We start from the raw sequence: 22989 nt of genomic DNA, 5'->3' as shown, positions 1-22989 counted from the left end.
CACTGGACCTTTCTCAGTTTGGTTTCATCAAGGGCAAGTCATGCCTACTAACTTTGCTGGACGTCTTTGAGAAGGTCACTAGAGCCATGGATGAGGGCAAGACGATACAAACTGCCTACCATGGCATGGCAAAGGCATTTGATACAATACCTCAGTTACTACAGACTGACTAACAAATTTAGGCATAAATGCTTATGTCACCCAATGCATAGCCAAAGGGCTGAAAGATAGGACACATGAAAGTTAGGGTGGGGGAATCCACTTCTACAAAGAGATTTGTTACTAGTGCTGTCCTACAGGGCTCAATAGTGGGACCTCTTTTGTTTGGAATATACTTCTCTGAAAACAAGATAAATGTAGATGGCCTTTGGATGAACAAATATGCTAATAACTGTTTGTTGGGTTCAATCGCCGAATCCTTCAAGAATGCAGATATCCCCCCCAGGAGGGTCTGACACAGGCAAATAACTGGTATGGGAACCATGGCCTAAAATGCAATACAAAAACTGCATAACTATACCCTTTGGGAAGACAACCACCACTGTAAAATGCATCATTATTAACATTTCCCTAACAGGAGACCCAGTTGTAAGGGGACTTGGGAACTCAGGTTGACAGTAACCTGACCTTTGATCACCATGTGTTTATGGCAGTGAGAAAATCCTTCTACATGACACAACTTCTAAATAAGGCCATGGTATCCAGATGTAAGGTGATCATATACTCAGCCCTCATTAGACCAACAGTAGAGTACAATGTCCCCTTCTGCTTGTACCTGATCAGGCATTTGTAACAGCCGAAGAGGACACAAAAGTTCCTCAATGAGAGAGTACAGGATGTAAGTATTATGTCTTATGAAGACTGCCTCAAAGTCCTGTCCCAGTACTCTGTTTCCTACAGACTACCTTGGGGCGATCTATGCCTAACCTACAAGACATTCACTGATCCAACATTAATGAATCTGTTACACATTAGCAAAACAAACACTAGAATTACCTGATCTAAGGATCTAACTCTCTTCTGTGATGTAAATAAAACATGTTGGTGGGATAGGTATGTGTCTCGGAGATTACCCCTTCTCTGAAACAGACTCCCCATTTAGGTGAAACAATGCTCTACCCTAAGCTCCTTCAAATGCAATTTGGATCAATAGATGGGAAATTGCAAATTTACCCCTGGCTTGTCCCCTGTGGCCCTTACAGACAGGGGTAGTGTGCAGATGCCCTAAAGCCCAAGTATATACCAAAGCCATTCCAGTCCATGGAAAACTATACCTGGGGAAATTGAGGCATGAACGGCTAGGCTTAAAAAGGCTCTACAGCTGTTAGCCTAGTAACCTCCTTTGATCCTATGACATTAGTGGGAAAGGTGGAAAAGCATACAGGAATATTCCTGTCCAAACAAAAGAAGGGGCATCTGTCTTCCTGGGCTTTTGCATAAAGTCCTGGAACAGAATAATGCCAGCTGAGTGTTCAGAAAGGTGGCATGAGGTCTACTTGAACTCCCCACAGATGCATCAAATGTTGCAAGACCCCCTGATCTAGTTTCCATTCATGTGGATCTGCCCTGGTTCTGCACAGTTTGTTTGCCACACAGTTTTGCTTTGATGGAATGCAGGTTGCATGCAGAATAAAACTGTGCTGTGAAGCTATATTCCCAAGCTAATAAAGCTAGTAGGTTCACCCTGCTTGTTGATGTACCACATGACTGTGGTATTGTCTATAACAACTTGAAGAGGCCCCAGGGACCAAAGATGATTCAGAGAGTTAAGTGCCTTGATCACTGCAAGTATCTCTGATATTTATGTGTTTGTATCCCCAAGCAAAGTCCAATGTGTCTATATGACTGAGTGCTTTGGAACAGAGAGAGAGAAGGGGAGACCCTGGATTTAAGGATATCTGTTCTCTACCAAATTATTTCTTTTCTGACAAACCCCATCACTAGGATCAGATTCTTCCAATAGAACAAGGTGGACTAGGATTATCCAATTTGATGGGGTATTTTAGAACAACACAGTTAAGGCTCTTGTATGCAGCACAAGCAGAAAACTATAATTCAAAGTGGACAGGAATGATGATGACACAAGGGGAAGTGCAAGAAATAAGGAGAGATTGTGATTTTGAATGCAGACTCAGAGAGAACAGCAAAAATCGTACAGAGTATTATATTCATAAAATAGCAAGAAGTATTTTATGAACTAAATCAGCACGAGAATGGAGAATAAGAGATTCTGCCAAAAGGGATGACTGTGGTTAGGGATACAGATAATAGGCAAGAGGGGGCTGGAATTTATTAGAGAAAACTGGCAAAGGAACCAAGGTATTGGGAGCAAATAACTAGAAAGGGAAAGGTAATAGAATGGGAAGAGGTCATGAATTTATTTGGACTGCAGGTTAGAGATTGCCTTCCTATCAAGGATTGATATCAGAGTATAGACAAAGAGAAAGAAATAGGAGGCTCTTAAATGAAAGACCAGCACTGGTTGAGTTTTTAACAGAATCTAGAACTGAAGCTGCTGTTAAAAAAGGAATCATTAGTAAAGCATATGAAATATTGCATGATCACTATAAGAATCAATCAGAAAGCTTAGAAAGGATTGGGAAGTGAGATTAGATAAGCAATTCATAAAGAGACAATGGGGGGATATATGTATAACTCCCAAATATGCAACAAAGTCTAGAAGATTCAGGATCTTTGTCTGGAAGTATTTACATAGGTATTTTTATACTCCAAGTAGACTCCAAAAAAAATTTCCTCAGGTGGATAGCAAATGCTGGAGGTGTGATGGGCTGGAAAAAGGTGGCTGGGAACATATTTTTTGGGATTGTAGTGAGCTGACAGAATTCAGGGATTCCCTGTGGACTGCTCTGTCAAAGATGCTGGTTGAGTGGATTGGACTGACTGGGGAGATTATGTTTTTTGAGGTATGATACAGAATCGGAACTGCCTAGACACAGTAAAGCCTTGCTGAATCTAATTATCGTGGCTGCCAAAAAAGCAATTACTAGAAAATGGAAATCAAAGTCTAGACCGACTTTATTTGAAGTAGTGAATATAGTACCAGAGATAAAACAACTGGAACTGGGAACTTTAGAAAAGGGAAGGAGCAGACTACATAGGGAAAACTGGGAACTGTGGGAACGATATAGGCAGAGAAGGAACGAGGTTTAAGAGGCAGGATTTGAATGAGCCATATGATGCTTAACTGACAATGACTGAATAGATTACAAGTGGTGCATAATGTTTGCAACTACAGTTGTTTCAATGGCGTCTGTGATGTATACTGTTTGCAACTAAAGTGGTGTCAATGTTGTTTGTTTTTCATTTATATAAATGTAAGATTGTCTATGTCAAATGTGATAACTTAATAAAGATGTTTATTGGGGGAAAATAAGCATTAGGATTTGAAAAGACAAAGGGTGTTGGTGAAGGGACCAAAGAGACATCAGATATCATTGTATCTTTCTCAAGTGGAGTCTTGCCAGGAGTATCAGCAGAATCATATAAGCCATGAAACCCAAAACTCTGAGGTACTCCCTCGCAGTGACAAAAGCTTGTGTGGAAAACCTTAGAAACAGATCTAGATATAGATCATGACTTCCTGTGGAAGAGAAACTCTTGGAAATGAAATGTCTGGCTGGCATCCCAGGAATACAGTCCTGTGTGAAGGAGTCAAGAAAAACTTTTGAATGTTTCTTGGAATCTCTGACACTTTTGAAAGACTCTGCAAAAATAAGCAAGTTGTCTGATTATGGAAAATGTGGATACCCTGTAGCCTGCAATGAGTTATAACTGCAGCTGGACATTTTGTGAACACTGTCGGTGACGTGGATAGTCCAAAGGGTGAAGCAGAGAACTGATAATGTGATCCAGACATACAAAACCTTAAGAAACATCTGAAGTTTGGATGAATAGGGATGCAATGTGGGATGCAATAATAAACATCTTTTAAGTCCAGTGCTTCCAGAAAACGTCAAAGCGGAAGAAGAGGTAACACGTCGTGAAGTGACATCATTTTGAATTTGAGCACTATCACAAACACACAAACAGGTTTAGGCAATATAGATCCAGAACTGGTCTCCAAGCATTTTCTTTCTTTATTTAAGAATATTCTTAAATAAGAAATCTTCCCCACTTGGGAAGGAGAAACTGGTTCTATCACTTCCTCAGGGCAGCATATGAAGAGGAACTGGTGGAAGCAAGAGTCTGACTTTGAGGATGAGGAATAATCAACCCCCCTGGAAAGGAGGGATTTCCTCCCACTGCCATCTGTAACCTTGATGAATGATCTCCAGAACCCATTTGTCTGAACGTATCTGTTGCCACACAGAAAATGAAGATTCAAGCTTTCTGGAAGAAAAAAAAGGGGCCAGGGTGGGAGGAGGTGACAAGGTTTCTAACAATCGTTCAGACTTGTTTGGACTGTCCTTGGTTTTGGAAGGTTTGGGAATCATTTTTGAAGAACCTTGCCATTTCTTCTTAAATGTTTGTTTACTTCTATTTGGTTGAGACTGTTTGCCAAAACTGGATGAGGAGTTAGAGAATCCCTTGGAAAATTCTGAAATGAAGTGCTGAAAAATCTTACATAGTCCCTGGAAAAGTTTACCCTTTTATTGCACCTTTTGATCACCTCTGCAGCACAGGAGCCAAAAACTAAATCTCTACCCAAAGATGAATTTAAAATCTCATTTTATCATCATTTGGGAAGTTCTGAGAATTCAGCCATGCAAATCTCCTCAAAACAGTACCAGTGGCTGTAGCTAAGCAAGAAGTATCAACAGAGTCATACACACACACTATAAACAATGAGTAGTGACCTGTGCAATAGAAGAAACAATTATTTAAAGCAGACTTTTCCTTACAAGAAGCTGCAGATAAAACATTCATCATACTTTCATAGTAAGAACAAACTTTAATATAGGTGCCTGACAATTCAAAATTCTGAAAACGAAGGTTGCAGGACTATACATTCTCCATATTTATCAACATTTTCCCCATTCCTTATCAGAAAGAGTATGATTGGAATAAACTAAGTGTTTAGGAGCAGTGGGATCAACTAAAGCTGTAGCTGCCAGGGCAGGTTCGGTATTAGTGTACAAAAACATAAAAGACTGAGGGGACTATACATTATCTCTATTCATTCCCTCTGATTATCAGGAAAACTGCAGGCAGTTAACACACACACATTCTCTAAAGCAGACAGAATTGGAGGAATGGGCGTAGGTTCTGGAAATTCCTTCTGTAACAAAACAGTATTTTCTGAGGGACTGAGACATCCCAGTGTTCTCCCACTAAAAATACTGGCACATTCTATTCATAGCCAGAAGATGAAGTGGCAGCAAAACGTAGAATGAAGGTTGATCTAACACAAGACCAAGTCACAAGAATAAAAATGAAGATCAGCCAACACAGATGAAATGAATAAAACACAGGTTTAATAATACAGTAAGCACTTTCACACCCAGTACAAAAGGCGCTCCATCAAACCAAAGTATAAAACAAAATTTTCAAACAGTTATATAACACAATCAATTAACAAATAAATTAAAAACTAATAAAATAAATTGTGATTTAAGTAGTGGTTTTAAAGGGACCATTTCATTAAGTCTGGATTCCCTGTCAGCTTGTAATTTTATAACTGACCTAACTTCTGCTTTTTCCATAATATTACTAGAATCACCTCCTCTAAAATCTTTACTCAAGAGTTGTAAGACCATAAACCTGAAAGAATGTACAGATCCATATAAACTTACATGTTTAGCAAGCACACTGGTTGGCTTATTTCTCCTAATGTCTCTTAGATGTTCGATAATCTGTTCTCTTAAAAACCTACTGGTCTTTCGATCATAAAAACGTGTAATTTGTGCATACAGCCAAATAAATCAACTAAGTACTCATGCAAGTTGCAAACAAATTGATAGTATACTTTACATTAGTATCAGGATGTACAAAGCAGTTGCTCTCTAAAATAAGCTTGCAGCAACTGCATGACTGGCACGGAAAAGTACCTTTCAGCACAGACGGCCATTTAGTTGACAAGGGATCAGTACTTCATGAAATGTCTCCTTAAAACCAATACTTAAATCACGTGATTTGTTTTATTAGTTAGTTTTAATTAACTGATTTGCTAATTGATTGTGTTTTATAACTGCTGTTTGAAAGTATTTTATACTTTGATCTGATAAAGCTCCTTTACTGGGTGTGAAAGCACTTACCGTATTATTAAACCTGTATTTTATTCATTTGAGCTGTGCTTGTTGATCTTCATTTTTATTCTTGTGACATTCTACTCATAGTCCCAGAGGAAGAGAAACTGCCATACAGAAAATCAGAAATCTGAGTAAACCCTGTATCTGTCCTTTCATCTTCCTGTTCAGATTCAGAATCATGAATCCCTGCAGTAAGATGGTACCCCCCTCTTTCTTTTACCAGAAACTGCTTTACAAGACAGATTAATGGCTTGAATAAAACCCTGAGCCAGACCCAGCAAAGTACTCCTATCTAAGGAAATTTGAGGAGGAATAGACACATGCTTGGTTTTCAGTTTCTTTTTGACAAGAAAAATGAGGCCATCTGTGTAACTAATGGCAGATTCCCCAGGGATGGGTATTGCATTCTGACAAAAGGGAAGCCTTACCTGTTCCCACTCCCAGAACTAACAAGAGTGGATCGCCCTTGCCCCACTAAAGGGACCCCATCAGTTGCAGAGGACATGGCTAACCCCTGGTCCATAGTAGCTGTTGATGCTACACCACAAGGATCTGGAGTAAAAGATGAATGACCTGAGGTACAACAAATGGCCACATCAGAGTCAACTACCTACAGCTGAGGCAAACTGCTAGCCTGGTGTGGTGGCAAAGGCCATTTGATTACCTTTTTTATTTTTTGTGGCTGGAAGGAGGACTAACAGGTAGTTTGCTCCATGGTCAAGCTGAAAATTATGTCTTTCGTGGGGAGGACAAGCAACAAATACTGTTAAAAAATACAAGTCTTTAAATGCTCACAGACAGGACCCCAGGAAGTTAGAATTGGAGAGACCACCTCTACAAAGTGGCCAGTCAGGAGCAAAGTCCCACAGGGATCTGTCCAAGGATTGCTTCTTTTTAGCGTTTACTTCTCTGAAGTCAAGGCCAACATTAAGGGCCTCTGGCTGACCATATTTGCAGATGAATGCAAATTAAGTGCAGTCACAGAATACCCCACTGACACTAATGTTCTTCAGGAAAGAAGACAGACAAGTAACTTGTATCAGATCCATGGACTAAAATCAAATGTCAAGAAATGCATAACAATATCCTTCAGGAAGTCATCCATCCCAGTTAGCCATCATATTAACACCACAGCCCTAAGAACTGACTCTCAGTTATTGCTTTTTTGCCAATTTAAACAGAAAAAGCTGAAGGACATTACTATATCTAATAAATAATTTAGAAGACTATGTCACCATATTTTCCCTTTAACACGTTGACAAGACAGTAAAAAAGCCATTATATAACAATTACCATTGGTAGGAAAGGTTGGATAATGGTGAAACTTACATACTGCGGTGGTGGTGCTGCGGTAGCATTGTCACCTCACAGTAAGACGCTGTCCGGTTCGATTCTCAGCTAGAGTGTCTCCTGCATGGAGACATGCATGAATGGGCGTACCTTATTTGAAGGTTGTGCGTCAGGGCTGGTAACTCGGCACATAAATATCAACTACCAATCATTAGCAGACCGGAGTTCCGCTGTGGCGACCCCTAACCGGGGAAAGCCAAAAGACACAACAACAACAACTCGTGTGACCAGAATGATCACTCTAGCTTCACTCTCATGTTTAAATACAGTATGGCAAATCACAAATAAATCCAACCATAATCTGTCACAGATTACTACTTGAACACCTCTCTTATGCAATATATCTTATATCTTCAAATTGCATTCCTCAGTATCTTCTACAAATATGATAACCTCTTCTATTCTGTGAACTTCTGATTCTCTTGAGGTACTTGAATATTTCTGTCACATTATCCTTCTGTCTCCTTTCCTCAAACTGAACACATTAGTTGGCAGTTCTTAGTCTCTCTATGACTGTTGATGAGACCATGTATTGTTGCTATCCTCAAATGTCTTGATCCTATGTTTTTCACAGTGACAAGGTATATAGAACTGTTCATAGTACTTAAGGTCTGCTGCATTCTCATGGAGCCTGCACACTGTTCTTATTTAATATGATTACTTCAAGTCCGGTCTCCTTTTGCTGTGACAGCTCCCCCCACCCATGTAATTATTTCCTGGATGTCTTTCAGGTGCATTACTCTGTGCCAGACTTAAGCTGCCATGTTTCACATATTTAAAATCAACATATGTCCTATTTTCAAGCAAAGTCACTATCAGCTTGACAAAAAAAGTGTGCACTGATTACACACAAGAGCAGCAAGGGCTGACCAGCAGAAACATTAGAAATAAACAGCTCCAAGCATATCTTGTGTTTCATTACAAGTTTATTAATTAACAGTAGCTGCATCATAAAAGTTTAATTTTAATATGTTTCATGCGATGTCAGGTACAACGCTAATTCCATTTAAAGTAGTTTTATATTATTTTACATCCAGATCAAGTTAATATTTGAGCAGTGAGCTATAACCTAAAAACGCTGATTCAGTTGCACTTGAAAAGAAAGCAGGGCAGTGTGCACTTGTGTAACTTGTAAACCTGACAATACATATATTACAATTACAAAACTGTTCAATTCCCATCAAGTCTCAGCTGTCTGTGGATATTATATGATTTTGATGGTGGCTTGTCTAACTGTTCATAGAACAAACACAGAAAAGCATCCAATCATTGGCAGAGTGACTGTAAATCTGATTAACAATATCCTAAACCTAGAACAGGCATGCAGAATTTAGTACAACAAACTGCACTGTAAAACTCAAGGAACTGTGAAAAAAGACACTTTAAACTTCATTGTCCTCGGAATTCTCAGCACTCTCATTTTTTAATATGTTTAAATATTCAGTTAGGCTATTTGTTCCACAAGTCTTCTACTTTACTTATAGGGGAAAAAAGCTTACCTGAATATGCATTTTAATAACTGCTTTCCCAATCAGAGTGGCTCCAAAGAAGGTCCAAAAAGGGACAAGAAAATGTCCACATGTTATTCCAGCTAAATCAAAGAGAGGATTTGGAATCTGCATTCAAAGAAATAAATATTTAGGTTTTTCTAAATTATACAAATCAATTTCTACTACAATAATATCCTGACCTATACAAGTGTCTGGTGACACTATAGACAGTTAAACCTATAAATTTTAACTAAGCTTCGTACAACTCTGAGCAAAACACTTTAAACAGATTAATGTCCCTAGATCAACTTGAAAAAGCATCTGTACCTAGTGAGTCTTCCCCAAATTATAAAAAAAAAAAAAACAAATTATGGCCATAATTATAACACAAAAAATTAATTACATAAATGCATATTAATGTTCTTCACATTTTAACCAGTTTGTCTTCATGTATAAACCTGGATGATGGTGTCTTCATGGAGATGAAAAGAAAATACCTCTATAAGCTTTGTAAATTCAGGCAATATTTTAAAACTTCAGCTTAAAAAATACCATACATATTTACCAGTATGTGATAAAACATGAATATTTGCAACTAACACTCAATATCAATACTATTTACACAGAAGAGGAATTTTAAATATATAGCATTCATCCTGTTACGTTGTTCTATCCCCCACTTGAATAATATCACCTAGTCTTTCTGTTTACTCCTCAACTTACCCTGTACACCCAAATGCATCATAGCAGTGACCCGGGAAATAACCCATCACTGGATACACCTTTGACTCCTTGGATGGCACAGGATATTAACTACAATGAAGTTCTGGAAGTCTGTACTGTAACTTCTGATGGGCGGAGCCTAAACTTTTTGATAAAATCAAATTATGTCCTCACATTTCAAACAAATGCTCATATCTCTGGAACTATAGGAGTTACTAAATACGTATTATTTAGTTTTATTTGTCTTTGTTCAGCAGGAAAGGTCCAGCTGCATAAAACCCATTTTCAGCAGAGGCCCTGGGAGAAAAGCTCCACATTTAAGTTACAAATGATGTACATTTATAATTGTGCAGTAAAATCATCTACACATGAGCTTATTTACATGATTTTTAAATATTTTTAAATATTTCATACATGAACACAGCATTTTAACAAAACAAAGAGAGAGAAATTAAATTGGCTAACTGAATAGAGAAAATCTGCAAGATGGCTGAAGGGAAAAGATCAAACAGTTGCAGAAAGACAAGCAGAATGCAGCTTAAAAAATCGATGGGAGATATGAGAAAATGAAATTATGTACTTACCATAACATCTCATCTGTGTTGTCCATTGTCATTCTTCCTCAACTGATGGGATTGGATCAGATACTCTAATCCAACTTGGCCATTACACCAGCTTATGGCCTTCAACAAACTCTCAAGCTCCTTCCCTACCCATAATGCAGTATATCCCTAACATCCCTCAGATCCTGTATACAGCTTGATAGAGAAACTATAAAAGAACTGCCATAACTGGAGAGAAATGGAGGCTGGGGAACTGAGGAAGAATGAAAATGGACAATACAGATGGAACGTTATGGTACATAACTTCTTTATCTGATGTTGTCAATTTTCATTCATTCCTCAGCTGAAGGGACACTGTCCCCAACTACCTAAATTCCTGGGTGGACTCTAAGGATGGATATTCCTGATTATGGCTGAGCCAAAGGCTGCCCTTCCCATCAAGACCAGATCTAGTTCGTAATAAGTGATAAAGGTATGAGGATTTGCCCAAGTTACAGCTGCAAATATATCATCCATAGAGGCTCTAAACAGGAATATAGTAGAAGTTGCAATAGATCAGGTTGAATGAGCCTTTAACAGTTTTGGTAAGGATAGATTCAATTAGTTATAGACAAATGAAATGTAATCTGTCAACCATCTGGCTAGAGATACCTTCGTGACTGATTTGCCCAACTTTTTATGAGCAAAGGAAGCAAATTACTGATCTGCCTTTCTAACCCCTTTTGTTCTGTGCAAGTAGAAACATAATGGTCTATGAACAACCAGTAAGAGCAGCATATATTCTCCTTTATTTGTAAAATTTGAGAAGAATACTGACAGGTTAATGGTTTAGTTTATGTTGGATTCTGGCAACACCTTAGGAAGGAAGGAAACCACTGGTACGTAAGGTTACCCTATTCCTTATAAAAAAATAAGTATGGAGGCTTAGCAGATGATGCCTGAAGTTCTGAAATTCTTCTAGCAGATGTACTTGCAACTAAAAAGACAGTTTTCCAGGTCTAAAGTTTTAGACTACATTTAGCTGCAGGTTCAAAGGGAAAATGTATTAAGGCTTGCAGTACCAAATTTAAATCCCATGGTGGTATGGGGTCTTTATAAGGGGGACACAGCAGAAGAGTACCTTTCAGAAAGGCTTTGCACAGTTTACAGAAAGCCAGGGAAGAATTTTGAAACCCACATGAAAGAGATTGCTGTGAGTTGAACTTTAATAGCAGATGAACTGGCACCCCCATTAAACAAACTCGCTAAAAATTCAACAAAACAGAACTAACTGGAGCTGAGAAGGGGTCTATCTGATTCTACTCTGCCCAATAAATGAACCTTCTCCTTTTATTCCTGTAGAGTTTCCTAGAAGGTTTATGGGAAGATAAACGTATGGAATGAACGGAGGAAAAAAGCATTGGTTGCCTGGTTATTAATGGAATTGGAGAAACTATGCTCTTAGTTTGAGATTCAAGATATCTGAGTGAACCATGCCTGTCAGGTGAGACAGGACGACTGGAATTTGATTCAGAATCCAAGGTGGGCATAGAAGATGAGGCCAAAGGAAGGGAAACCAAACCTGTCAAGACCAGTTTGGTGCAATGAGGATGACTTTACTCTTCAACCTGGCTGCTTTCTGAAGGAATTCGGGAATTAGGGAGGTCAAAAGATAAGCATACAGAAGGCCAGGGGGGCAGTCATGGAGTAGAGCATCCCTTGGTGATTCTCCAGGTGGAGGGATCAGGGCAAAGTAGCTGCTGAACTTGTTTAGGGGAGAGGCAAAAATATCGCAGCAGGGTTGGCCCCACTGATTGAAAATCATTTCTGTCACTTTGTTATTGATAGACCATTTGTGAGACAGCAAAATGGACCTGCTCAATTTGTCTGCTATTACGCTGGACTTCCCAGGAATATGCATTGCTATTAGAAAGCAGTTGGAAGATATCACCTATTGCCACACTCTGACAGCTTCTCGACACAGGGGATAACATATGGTTCCTCCTTGTTTGTTAGTTAATGTACCAAACTATTGATATGTTGTCCGTTTGGACTGCAATTGTCCAGAGAGGGCAAGAGTCTTGGAATGCTTGCAATGCCAAAAACACCGCTCTCATTTCCAGAACACGGCTATGCAATTTGGCTTCTTTGAGGAACCAACTGCCTTAGACTGTCCTCCCCAGAAAATGCCTCCCACTCAATCTGGGATGCGTCCTTGGTCACTATGGCTTTGGGCTGAAGGAGAATGAAAGGACAAATTTTGAACAGTTGTGACTCCATCCACCAGGAAAGATACTGTTCGCATACCTGAGTTAATTCTTATTTTCACCGACATGGGTTAAGACAGCACTGACCATTGTGTTGCTAGCATCCACTGCAGAATTCTTATGCGGTATTTTGCTAAAAGAACTAAAATTATTCCCACTGGCATTGATCCTAGGGCATGAAGAATTAATTGGGCTGAAATTTTGGTACTGTCAATTATCTTCCTGACCTGCTTCCTTATTGTCTGTACTCTCGAAAGAGGAAGAGATGTTACCATAGATACTATGTTGAGCATTGCTCCTATGAATTCCAATGTCCGAGTTGGTTGTAAATGAGACTTGTTGTAATTGATGATTATTCCATGATTTGAATAAGTCTACAATGACTGGTTTCGTGCTTTTATCAGTTGATGCCTGGTCAGGGCGGTAATAAGTCAGTCGTCTAAATATGGAAACACCCAGAATCCTTGCAGTCTCAGGTTAGGTGCTACCACTGACATACACTTGGTGAACACCCTGAGGACTGTGGTGAGGCCAAATGGCAGTGGTCTGAACTTAAAGTGACTGGCTCCCAGCCGGAAGTGTAAGTACCTTTTGGATCATCTGTTCATTTTTATGTGATAGCACGCATCTTGAAAATCTGTCCAGCACATCCAGTCGTCCTTGCTCAGAAAGGGCAAAATGGACTGAACTGTGACCATCCAGAACTTGGTGTCATATTGATATGTTTAACAGACTGAAATCCAAAATTGGCCTCCAGCCCCCTGTCTTCCTTGGCACTAAAAAGAATCTTGAGTAAGTTCTGGATTCTATTTGGTCTGGATGGACCTCTTGGATTACTTTTTTCTAGCAGCTTTTGGATTTCTAGTGCTGCTGCTTCCCTCTGACTGGGTGGAACATCAGGGATTTTTCTGGATAACAGAAATGGTAGGGAAATGGGAATACTAAAACCTCTGGAAATAATTCTCTGTACCATAGTGTCTTTTGTTATGTTTAATCAGGCTTCCTGGTGCAGAGATCAGCTACCCCAGACTGCCTCCAGAGGAAGGCAATCTGGCCTCCCTTCAAGAGTGCTGAAAGAGTCTGTTGGAAAACGAATCTCTAGACCCTCAACATTACTGGCCTCCTCTGCCATTGGGGTGTCTTCTACCATTATCACTCCCCCCTCTGCCTGTGGGGGAACTACCTTCATGTGTGTCCTGGAAAGGACACGAGACTTCCTGAACCACATCTTTTGACCTCCTCATTGATTCCTGGAAAAGGTCCTTTGAGGGGTCAAAAAATGCACAACCACTGCAGAGACAGTCTTTCCATCTTTCTCACTCCTGGCGAGTGTATGTTTTACAGTGGGACCCAAACAAGGAAGAGCCATCAAAAGGAGCACCGATGAACGATGACTTGAAGTGCTTCACATAATCACACAGGTGCTTCCAGGTATACCTCGCGATGGCAATACCTGAACCCACAGCCTTTGAGATGCCTTCTGCAAAGTGTGGGATGAAGTTCATGGATGAACTGGATATAGCTTGAAGGGTAGCCAACTGACAGAATACTGAAGGTTGAGTCTTAGTAGTCTCAGTACCAGAAAGAGATTTTGATAGTTCTTTAATCAAATCTCTTTGCAGTCTTGTAAAATGTACCAAGTACTTCAGCGGCTTGAGAGTAAAAGTTGCTGAAGCATAAACTTGCTTCCCAAATCTGTCCAGGTCCCTAGATTCTCTATTAGGGAGACGGGCAGTGGAACTCTGTTCCCAGAGTTCCTTCTCTGTAGCTGCTGCCACCACCATGGCATCAACTGGTATCCCTTTGCTTCAATATTCTCTTCCTACCGGTGGAGTCAGAATCCTGTCAGATCTCTTGGGGATTGGCTCAATCATATGAGGTTCATTCCACACCCACGTAGAAACCAAATCAATGCGTTCATCGGCAGGTGGAGTAACCCAGGAGGTAGACAGGCCAGTCCCGAAAACTTCCAGAAATACTGACTCCTTGGGAGTAGGGTTTTGGGCAGACCAACCACCATTCTGTTCAAGGATCTCAAAACTGTCTCCAAATGAGAGTCATCTGGTGGTGATTTGGAAGACACTTCTCCCTCATCAAAGTCAGTATCCTCAGTGATAGACTCTTGAGGAGAGTCCAAATGCCTCCTTTTGCAATTCCTCTTCCCAGGGACCTCTTTGGTGAGATCATCTGGAGAAGTATCAGAAGAGAGGACTATACCCTGCTGGGTAGACTGGAAGCTGTCCCAATGGCATAGAATGTTGAGGATTATGGTGCAAAGTCATCTGAGAGGGTGAGGGTGGATCGGAGCGGGAAAGGACCCAACTGACTTGCCGGAGCAAAGAAAACCCTGTTCACAACCTGAAAAGCAGACCGCTCAGGGGAGAAGGAAGTCAACAGTGCAGAAAAAGCGAGTTCCTGGCTCATCACCTCCCTTTGCTCAGAGGGCAATCCACCAGAGGTGGAAATCAGAACCAAACTACCCAGTGCTGAAGCTCCAAGAGGAAGAGACAGCTCTGAAAACCTTAGAGTCATTCCTATCCCCTTGAATCTGACCTAGAATCTTCAGCTCAGACAGTCATCCAGATCCGAAAAGGTTGGAGCCGGTGCACTCAGTAATAGTCAGATCTGAAAATACTACTCTCTTCGGATCCAAACCAAACAAATCTGGAATGCCCATATCTGAGGACTCTAAAATCACAGGTTGGGTTAGAGAAGGAGCTATTATCGGTGGACTGGTAGAGGGACAATGTTCCCTTCTGAATCTGCTCCATGAAAAATTTCATCATTCTTTCCATATCTGCTTCCATGAGACTCCTGGAGGAACGAGAGGAAACCACTGAAGGCAATTTTGAGTGCCTCTCTAGAAATGGGGAGGGCATCCCGGAAGGGACCAGTTCCAAACTCAGCGAATATACAGTCCTTGGTAATGTCTTAGGATCCGAGGATGTTGGATCTGGAGTACTTTTTGTCGGATCAGAGGCTGTAGGACTTGAACATATCTGGTCAGATCCCAAGTGACTTTGGATCCTATATTTTCTTCTTTTTCCATGGTTCCGAGGAAGTAAATGTAGGGGAATCTGAAGACCTGGACCACTTTGAAGTGTCCTTAGCTTTAACCTTGGGAGACTGAACTCCAGAAATGGCTTCAGAAAAAGGAGTTGGTAACAAACCCTTTAAAATAAACTTATTCCTTCTATCAGCCAAAGCTCTGGGGTTGAACTCACGACAAATGTCACAATCTTGGTCAAGATGTTCAGACCCTAAACAATAAACATAGTGTGGGCATCCGAAAAAGGCATCTTATGCCCACATTTTGTAAACCCTTTTTCAGACATGGTGTAGAATAAATACTTATAACCAACAATAACTGTAAAGAAAAAGCCAGTAAGCTAGCAGATTTTTTTATAGCAAAAAAAGAAAAAGAAAGGTTAACTACTAACTAAGAAAGTATAGAAAAAAGAAACCGGGTAGGAAAGGCCTGCCAACTGTAGCAAAATTTACACTATCATGTGTATAAAAGTGAAAGAACACTTAAGGAAATAGAATAAACTTAATGGAAAGGGATTTATCAAAAATTAACATTGGAAGAGTAACATTTTTAGAAATTCACTTATCTTTAATAACTAGCCTGAGAGCTGAAGGCATCAACTTCAAGATGCAAAAGCGGCAAACCAGATTTGATGGACATTAGGGATACTGCATATTGGGTAGGGAAGGAGCTCGAAAGTTTGTTGGAGGCTACAAGCTAGTGTAACGGCTGAGTCAGATCAGAGTATCGGAAATGAACCCTGACATCAGATGGAGAAGTTATGAAAATCAGTAGGAAGATAAATGGACAGAGGAGGAATTGTAGTTAGTCATGGTGTGTGAGAGAAGGAGGAAAAGTAAGAGTTTAGGAAAAAAATGCAGTATGAGGAGGAGCGATAAGGTATAAAAAGATTGGGAACCAAAGTGGCTGTAAGAGTTGAAGAAAAGTAATTTGAGTAATCCTAGCCAGCTGAGCAGGCAGAACAGTTATTTTTGGCGTAAGTGCTGTTAAAGCAATGTTTTTAAATTATTTTTATGCTATTTGTTTTAACTGTGTGGGGATTTCATTCCAATGTTTTGACACATAATGAGAGTAAAGAGAGTCTCTAGCAGTGTTGAATGTCCTACTAATATATAGTAAAAGTTCATTGCTAGAGCGAAGGTCTTTACTGGGTGAACAGTGCATTTGAGTATTTTGTAGTGCTGGACATTTGGAGAGTACAACAGGTTGTGGCATGATTAGTTGTGAGTATATCAACTGGTCTGGGAGTTCAAGTCGGTTTAATTGTTTTAATGCAAGGCAGTGGTGCATTTTATAAGGCTGGTTGGTTGCAAATGTAGCTATTTTGTAATAGCAGGGGGTTAGCTGACATTTGTAAACATAAGGGAAGCATATAATAAAGGAGGAAGGAGGTATGTTGCTGCTAAGGTAATCCTTGCTTGATCTGTCAGGTAGTGTTTGACCTTATAGAGGGAGCAGAGTTTTTGGTAAGTTTTCTTGATGGAATGAAGTATGTGGTGATCAAATTTAAGTTTGTCATCTATTAGGACTCCAAATAGTTTAGTTTGGCTTATGGTTTCTATTTTTGTGTTATTACTTGAGGTAATATGAAATGTGTGTTTCTGGTTAAGGTGTTTTGGAGTAAACAGCTTAAGTTTTTTTTTTGGCATTGAGCAGCAAGTTAGCATTTTTAGGCATATTTCAATGTCAATGAAAGATTTTTGAGTGAATTCCTAAAATTTTGTTATGGATGGGGCAGAACAGATAATGGTTGAATCATCAGCATATTGTACGAGAGTGACAAGTGTTGTAGTGGTATGAAGTTTATTTATGAAAATATTAAATAGAAGGGGGACCGTGGTGGTGGCGGTGCTGCGGTAGCATTGTCGCCACACAGTAAGACGCTGTCCGGTTCGATTCTCAGCTAGAGCGTCTTCTACGTGGAGACATGCGTGAATGGGCATTGTGGGTCAGGGCTGGTAACTCGGTATGTAAAAATCAACTACCAATCATTAGCGGACCAGAGGGCGACCCCTAACCGGGAAAAGCCGAAAGACACAACAACAACAACATTAAACAGAAGGGGGCAGAGTACTGACCCTTGGGGAACACCAATAGAGACTGGTTGAAATGCTGAAAGGTTCTGATGCCATTTAGTTACCTGCTGATGACTGCATAAATAAATGTGAAACCAGGAGAGGGAGGGGTAAGTGAAACCTAGTGTCGCAAGTTCAGAGGGGAACTTTTGGTGGGACACTGTCAAATGCTTTGGAAAGGTCAAGGAAAAGTGAAGAAACAAGGTTGCCCTCATTTCTGTGTTGGTTTACTATGCTGACGAAGTTGAGGAAGGGAATAGTACTACTGTGGTTGTGCCTGAAACTGTGCTGGACGTTGGACAGGAGGTTGTGTTTGGTTATATGCTTCATAAGTTGAGAGTGAATATATTTCTCGAGGATTTTAGAGGGGGGGGTGACAGGATAGCAACAGGTCTACAGTCTGATAACTCTGTTGAAATACCTCCTTTGTGAAGGGGTATAACAATGGATTTTTCCCCAGATGGATGGGACACAGTTTTCAGTAAATGACTGGTTGATTTGAATGGAGACAGGGAAGGCCAGTGCTTCTGCACCAATTCTGAGGAACTCAGTGGTAAAGTTATCGGCAGCTGAGGTTGTTGCTTTTAATTTCGCTATAAATTTTTTTTATGGTTGACGTTGGGACAGGGTGAAAACAATGCGTTGCTTTCGAAAAGAGATGGAAGTTGGAGGGGTGAAGTGAGGTGGTCAATGATTAGTGATAGAACTGACTGGATAAAATGAGTGTCTAACTGAGTGGCAATGAACTCTCTGTTGTTTGAAGTAGAAGGACAGGGTATAGTTGTATGGCCGGGGTGTAACAGTTTATTCAGAGAGGACCAAAAAAGCCTGGGTCAGTTTTGGGGTTTTTTTTTTTTTTTTTTGGAGCTTCATCTTTTTGCAGTACAAGCTGTTTGGTCGCTGGTCAGCCATGGTCCTGTGGTAGATTTTACCCTTCTCTTCCTAACTGGTGCTAAAGTGAGTAACTGCTTTATCTAGGGCATTACTTTTAATACATTCCAGCTGTAGTCTGATAAGGCTGTAATAAATGTGTTTTTGTCAAATTTGGTTGAATTGCATATTTTTTATATATTATTTGTTTGGGTGAACCATGCTGTTGTCTTATTAAACAGGTTGGGAAGTGGACACTGACAGTATCTGGTAAGCAACCACAGGATTTTATATTATGTTTTTTTCTAAATATCCAGTCCAGTGTGGACTTCCTGTTAGTGCGTATGCTGATTCTGGCGGTGAAGCTTATTCGTTGGCTGAAGCCAAATAGGAGAATAGAGTCCTTGGGGTTGCAGCTGTTTATGGATTGCCAGCATATGTTTAGGTCACCTAAGATGAAGGTTTCCAGGGAGATGTCAGATATCCAGTGTAGGATATTTTTCACTGTGGTAATGTTGTTGCCTGGTTGGATGTTTACTACTGAAATACATACAAATTTCTTTTGGCTGATTTTGATGTATGCAATCAGAAGTTCAGCATTAATAAATTTGGGGATATTTAGATGGGCTGGAGTTATTTCTCAATTGTTGTTATAAATAACATTACTAACTGCTCTTTTAAGATTTCTGCCCATTCTGAATATGTTAAAACCTGGGGGAATAATTTCATTGCCAGTTATTTTTTGTTTTAGGTAGGTTTCAGTGGCGATTAGAATGTCTGGTGAGTAAGTGTAAATGGCAAACTCTTCAGCACAAACTATTTTTATAGTGGTAGTGCTCTTTAGTTTCTAGGTTTCAAACCTGATTTTATAAGTTGCAGTAAGCATAGCAGCTATTAAGTTTAAAATATTTTGTAAACTTACAATACCTCAGCAACTACTCAAGTTAGCACACATACTGTCAGCAACATTTTGTTCTTCCAGCTGAGAGCATTAATATGACTCTAAGCAGTTCTATCTGTGCAACTTGGTTGTTGGCATATTTAGAAAAATATGAAATTTATGAAGATATAAATAAAATTACATGAACAATTAATATCTCTTTACATGCAGTCATTTAAATATCAATATAGTTGTGCTTGCCACTGTGTAAGCTTTAAGATGAAATATTTCAGTACTTTGTATATAGCATGGTTTTGTAATTATTAATGCAAATATGGACAAGCAATATTAGAGGCGTCAGTAGGATACTGACTGCAGAAGCACCTTGAGATGTCACTTGGCTCTAATAAGTTAAGGGAAGGAGCAAGGTCTCTATGACGGATGAGATGACAGTATTTGAATGTCTTCATCCTGCAGCAGCCAATCAAGATTGGGCACCTTCATTATGCAGCAGCCAATTATGATCTGTAATACAATGATGTCGTGTATGAATGGTACATACTTCTGCATTCTGTGTAATGGATATGTAGTCATTCTCTTGCCATGATGTTGTACCTGCAGGACCCCCAGGTCATGAGAACAGCAAGGAGTTGAACACCCTGTGCTCCTGGAGAGGAGAGATTCCAAATGGCTGCATTCAATTCCCATCCAGCTGTCTCTTCAGGAGCTCCAGGCTCATTTCCTAACCCTGGTTGCCACTGGGAGATGCCCTACTTCAATCCTAATCAAAATGTCTAAATCCATTTCACAGCAGGGAAGGTCTTATTAACTGGGATGGGTTGATAACACTTTCTGAACATTGAGCGAGGACAAACTCTGATACGCTCATGCCTCAAACTATCCTGCTCAGCCATGCTGTTACTGACTTCCACAGTCCCAAATATAACATCTAATGGATATCACTCAAACCTTGCTTTTTTCTTTTTCAAAGAGTGCTGCCACCCTGTAAACACTTCAATAGCAGTGATTTTGCTAAGCAGTTAGTCTTGCACTCACAACTCGAACTAGTCAGACAGCTGAACAAATATATTATTCAAGTGAGGAATTCAAAGGTATTGAGTTACAAACTATAAACAAACCACAGCATGGGGATCACTCACTGACCAACACAGTCATTTAAATGGATCCAGTATGTCCAATAAGCTACACTTTGAACATGCACTTGACTACTTAAAGAGTGCACAAATATTCATATTCACATGACCTTTTAAATGTAATCTCATTATTAAAAGAGAACATGAACTGCTGTATCAAAGTTATTGCATTGACTATATTTGGAAAAGCACAATGAGAAAAACAATGTGGCATTGTGCAATACTTAATGACTAAGAAATTCATCTGACTTCCTGAAATAAAGTATGCTTATCTGTGTGGGGGGTAAGCACCAGATGAGCTAATACAAAATGAAATAACATGAATAAAATGGTCACAAAAAGTAATGTTCTGTCTAGACAGAAAAAGCCAAGCCCTCTGTTTTAGAAAGCCTAGAGTAAGCCATTCTGCTGACATGGTAAGTGTGGCATACCAACATATCTCACAAGACACCCTTACATTTAGGAGGGCAGATGACAGTCACTTTAAATAAGCACAAGAAGGGAAAAAGGCATCCAAGAATGTGCAGACAGTAAAGACAGAGAAACAGGCAGATATGCACTCAACACACTACTAAACAAGTACATTACTTGTTTACAGTTCAGAGTCATGATAGGAAGAACAGATGTCTCAACCTCCCAAGTTTAAGACAGAACTAAAATATCTGGAGACAAAGGTCACAAATCAGGGACAGCTCACAACATACAAGATTATTTCATTAGCATGTATTTTCTGAAGTAAAAGGCTTGACTTTAATGACTGCCATTATTAATTGACTAAGCTACATCCTATCTTGAGAATTCACATACATTAGGAGGGAAATGTTAAAATTCTGAGATAGAAACAGGGATATGCCTGAAAGTCAAGGGCATCTGAGAGATATGAATGGATGAATAAAAAGTTCTTTCTCTTGAGAAAGTAAAGCTATCTTACTGAGATTTGGTTTAATAATAAAAATTGAAAATATACAGATGGGAGACACATTTTGGCCAATCACATGTAAATAAGAGGGAAGGTCATTATTTCAACGATTATCCAAAACATCAGTGAGGAAAAGAACAAGAACTTCACTCCAAAGCTATAACAGAAACGTTGTACCATTATGGTGCTCAGCATCTTTAACTACTGTGGCTTAAACAGGGGGAAGAACTCAATGAAAGGAATGCAGAAAATACAGTTTTGCAAGTACACTCACCATAACAGCAGATACTCAAATGATCTCTGGTGCAAGTAGCCTTAGCTACATGGGGATGTATCCTAGCCAGCTTCCAAAGCTTCAAGGCCACCCTCCACAGGCCCAATATCTTACTCAGCTCACGCTGAGCTAAGAAAAAGTTAGGGGCCAGGCCCTTCAGTACTTTCCTGACAATGACGAGTGCTCCTCTTGTGAGCCTTCGTAACCATAACAATCAACAAAATAAGCTTAAAAGAAAAAGCAACAGAGAAGGGGTTTCACAGTACAGACCAGTCAAACACGGGTAGAGGAATATCATTTCAAATACGCCTTACAAACATTCCATAATGAAGTACATTTCAATCAAAATGTGAAGTTGGATTTCACTTTTTTGGTATTTATTCAAATACATTAATTAAACATACTACTGCCAAATTTAATTATTATTAAAACAATAGATATTGTGACAAATAGTGGTTTACTGGAGGAGAGGGTTGAGATATTTCACACAGGAATACAATCCAGGCCTAAAGAATGTGTGGGCTATACCAAAAAGAGGAAGGGCTCTAAGAAATGCAATTTTTATGGTTCTGGTGCCTGTTGGCACCGTTATGACCTAGGTTTAGACATGGACTTTGATGTCAAACTGACAAGAAGCAATTTGCATTGACAAGCAAAGAACTTACTGTACTCATGACATGCAAGGGTACAGTTAAGTTGTTTGACATTACTTAATTAGATATCTCAAAGCAAGAAGAACATTCTCTTTCTTGTGTTAACCATGCTGAACTCAAAGCAAGAAGAAAATTCTCTTTCTTGTGTTAACCATGCTGCTTAAGTCACATGCCTTGTTTCATATTTATTTATACAGGAATTGGGGATGGTTAACTTCTCATCTGCAAACTATTTTCAGCCAATCATGGGCTGTAATAAGAGACTCAACATGTACATGTGTGTGTTTAGATTTATACATATGAACATACATAAGTGATGTACGTACACACAATATATAAAATACAAATACACTAAATGTGCAATCTATGTAATATACATACACGTGCATTTAGATCTATAGATACATTTACATTTGTGTTTGCGTGTGTGAATTTCTTGGCATCCATGTCTAGAATACATAAGCAGGTTATGATCAGCCAACCAATGTAATCCTCTATAAAAAAAAAAAAAAGTAAAATAAAAAGTTAAAATAA

General features: G+C 39.5%; 1 protein-coding gene across 1 annotated transcript in view; it reads right to left on the bottom strand.

The window, feature by feature from the left end:
• VMP1 (vacuole membrane protein 1) overlaps positions 1–22989 on the bottom strand; it is a 1640696-nt gene that overhangs the window by 519848 nt on the left and 1097859 nt on the right. The window contains exon 9 of the mRNA XM_044054897.1: positions 9059–9175. Coding sequence (XP_043910832.1) covers positions 9059–9175 — 117 coding nt within the window. The remainder of the gene's footprint in view (positions 1–9058; positions 9176–22989) is intronic.

This window comes from Protopterus annectens, chromosome 13.part0 (assembly GCF_019279795.1).
Source record: "Protopterus annectens isolate FY-2018-M chromosome 13.part0, PAN1.0, whole genome shotgun sequence".
NCBI classification, from domain to species: Eukaryota; Metazoa; Chordata; order Ceratodontiformes; family Protopteridae; genus Protopterus; species Protopterus annectens.
The sequence above is the reverse complement of the archived record's forward strand: the minus strand, read 5'-3'. Positions and strand labels throughout refer to the sequence as shown.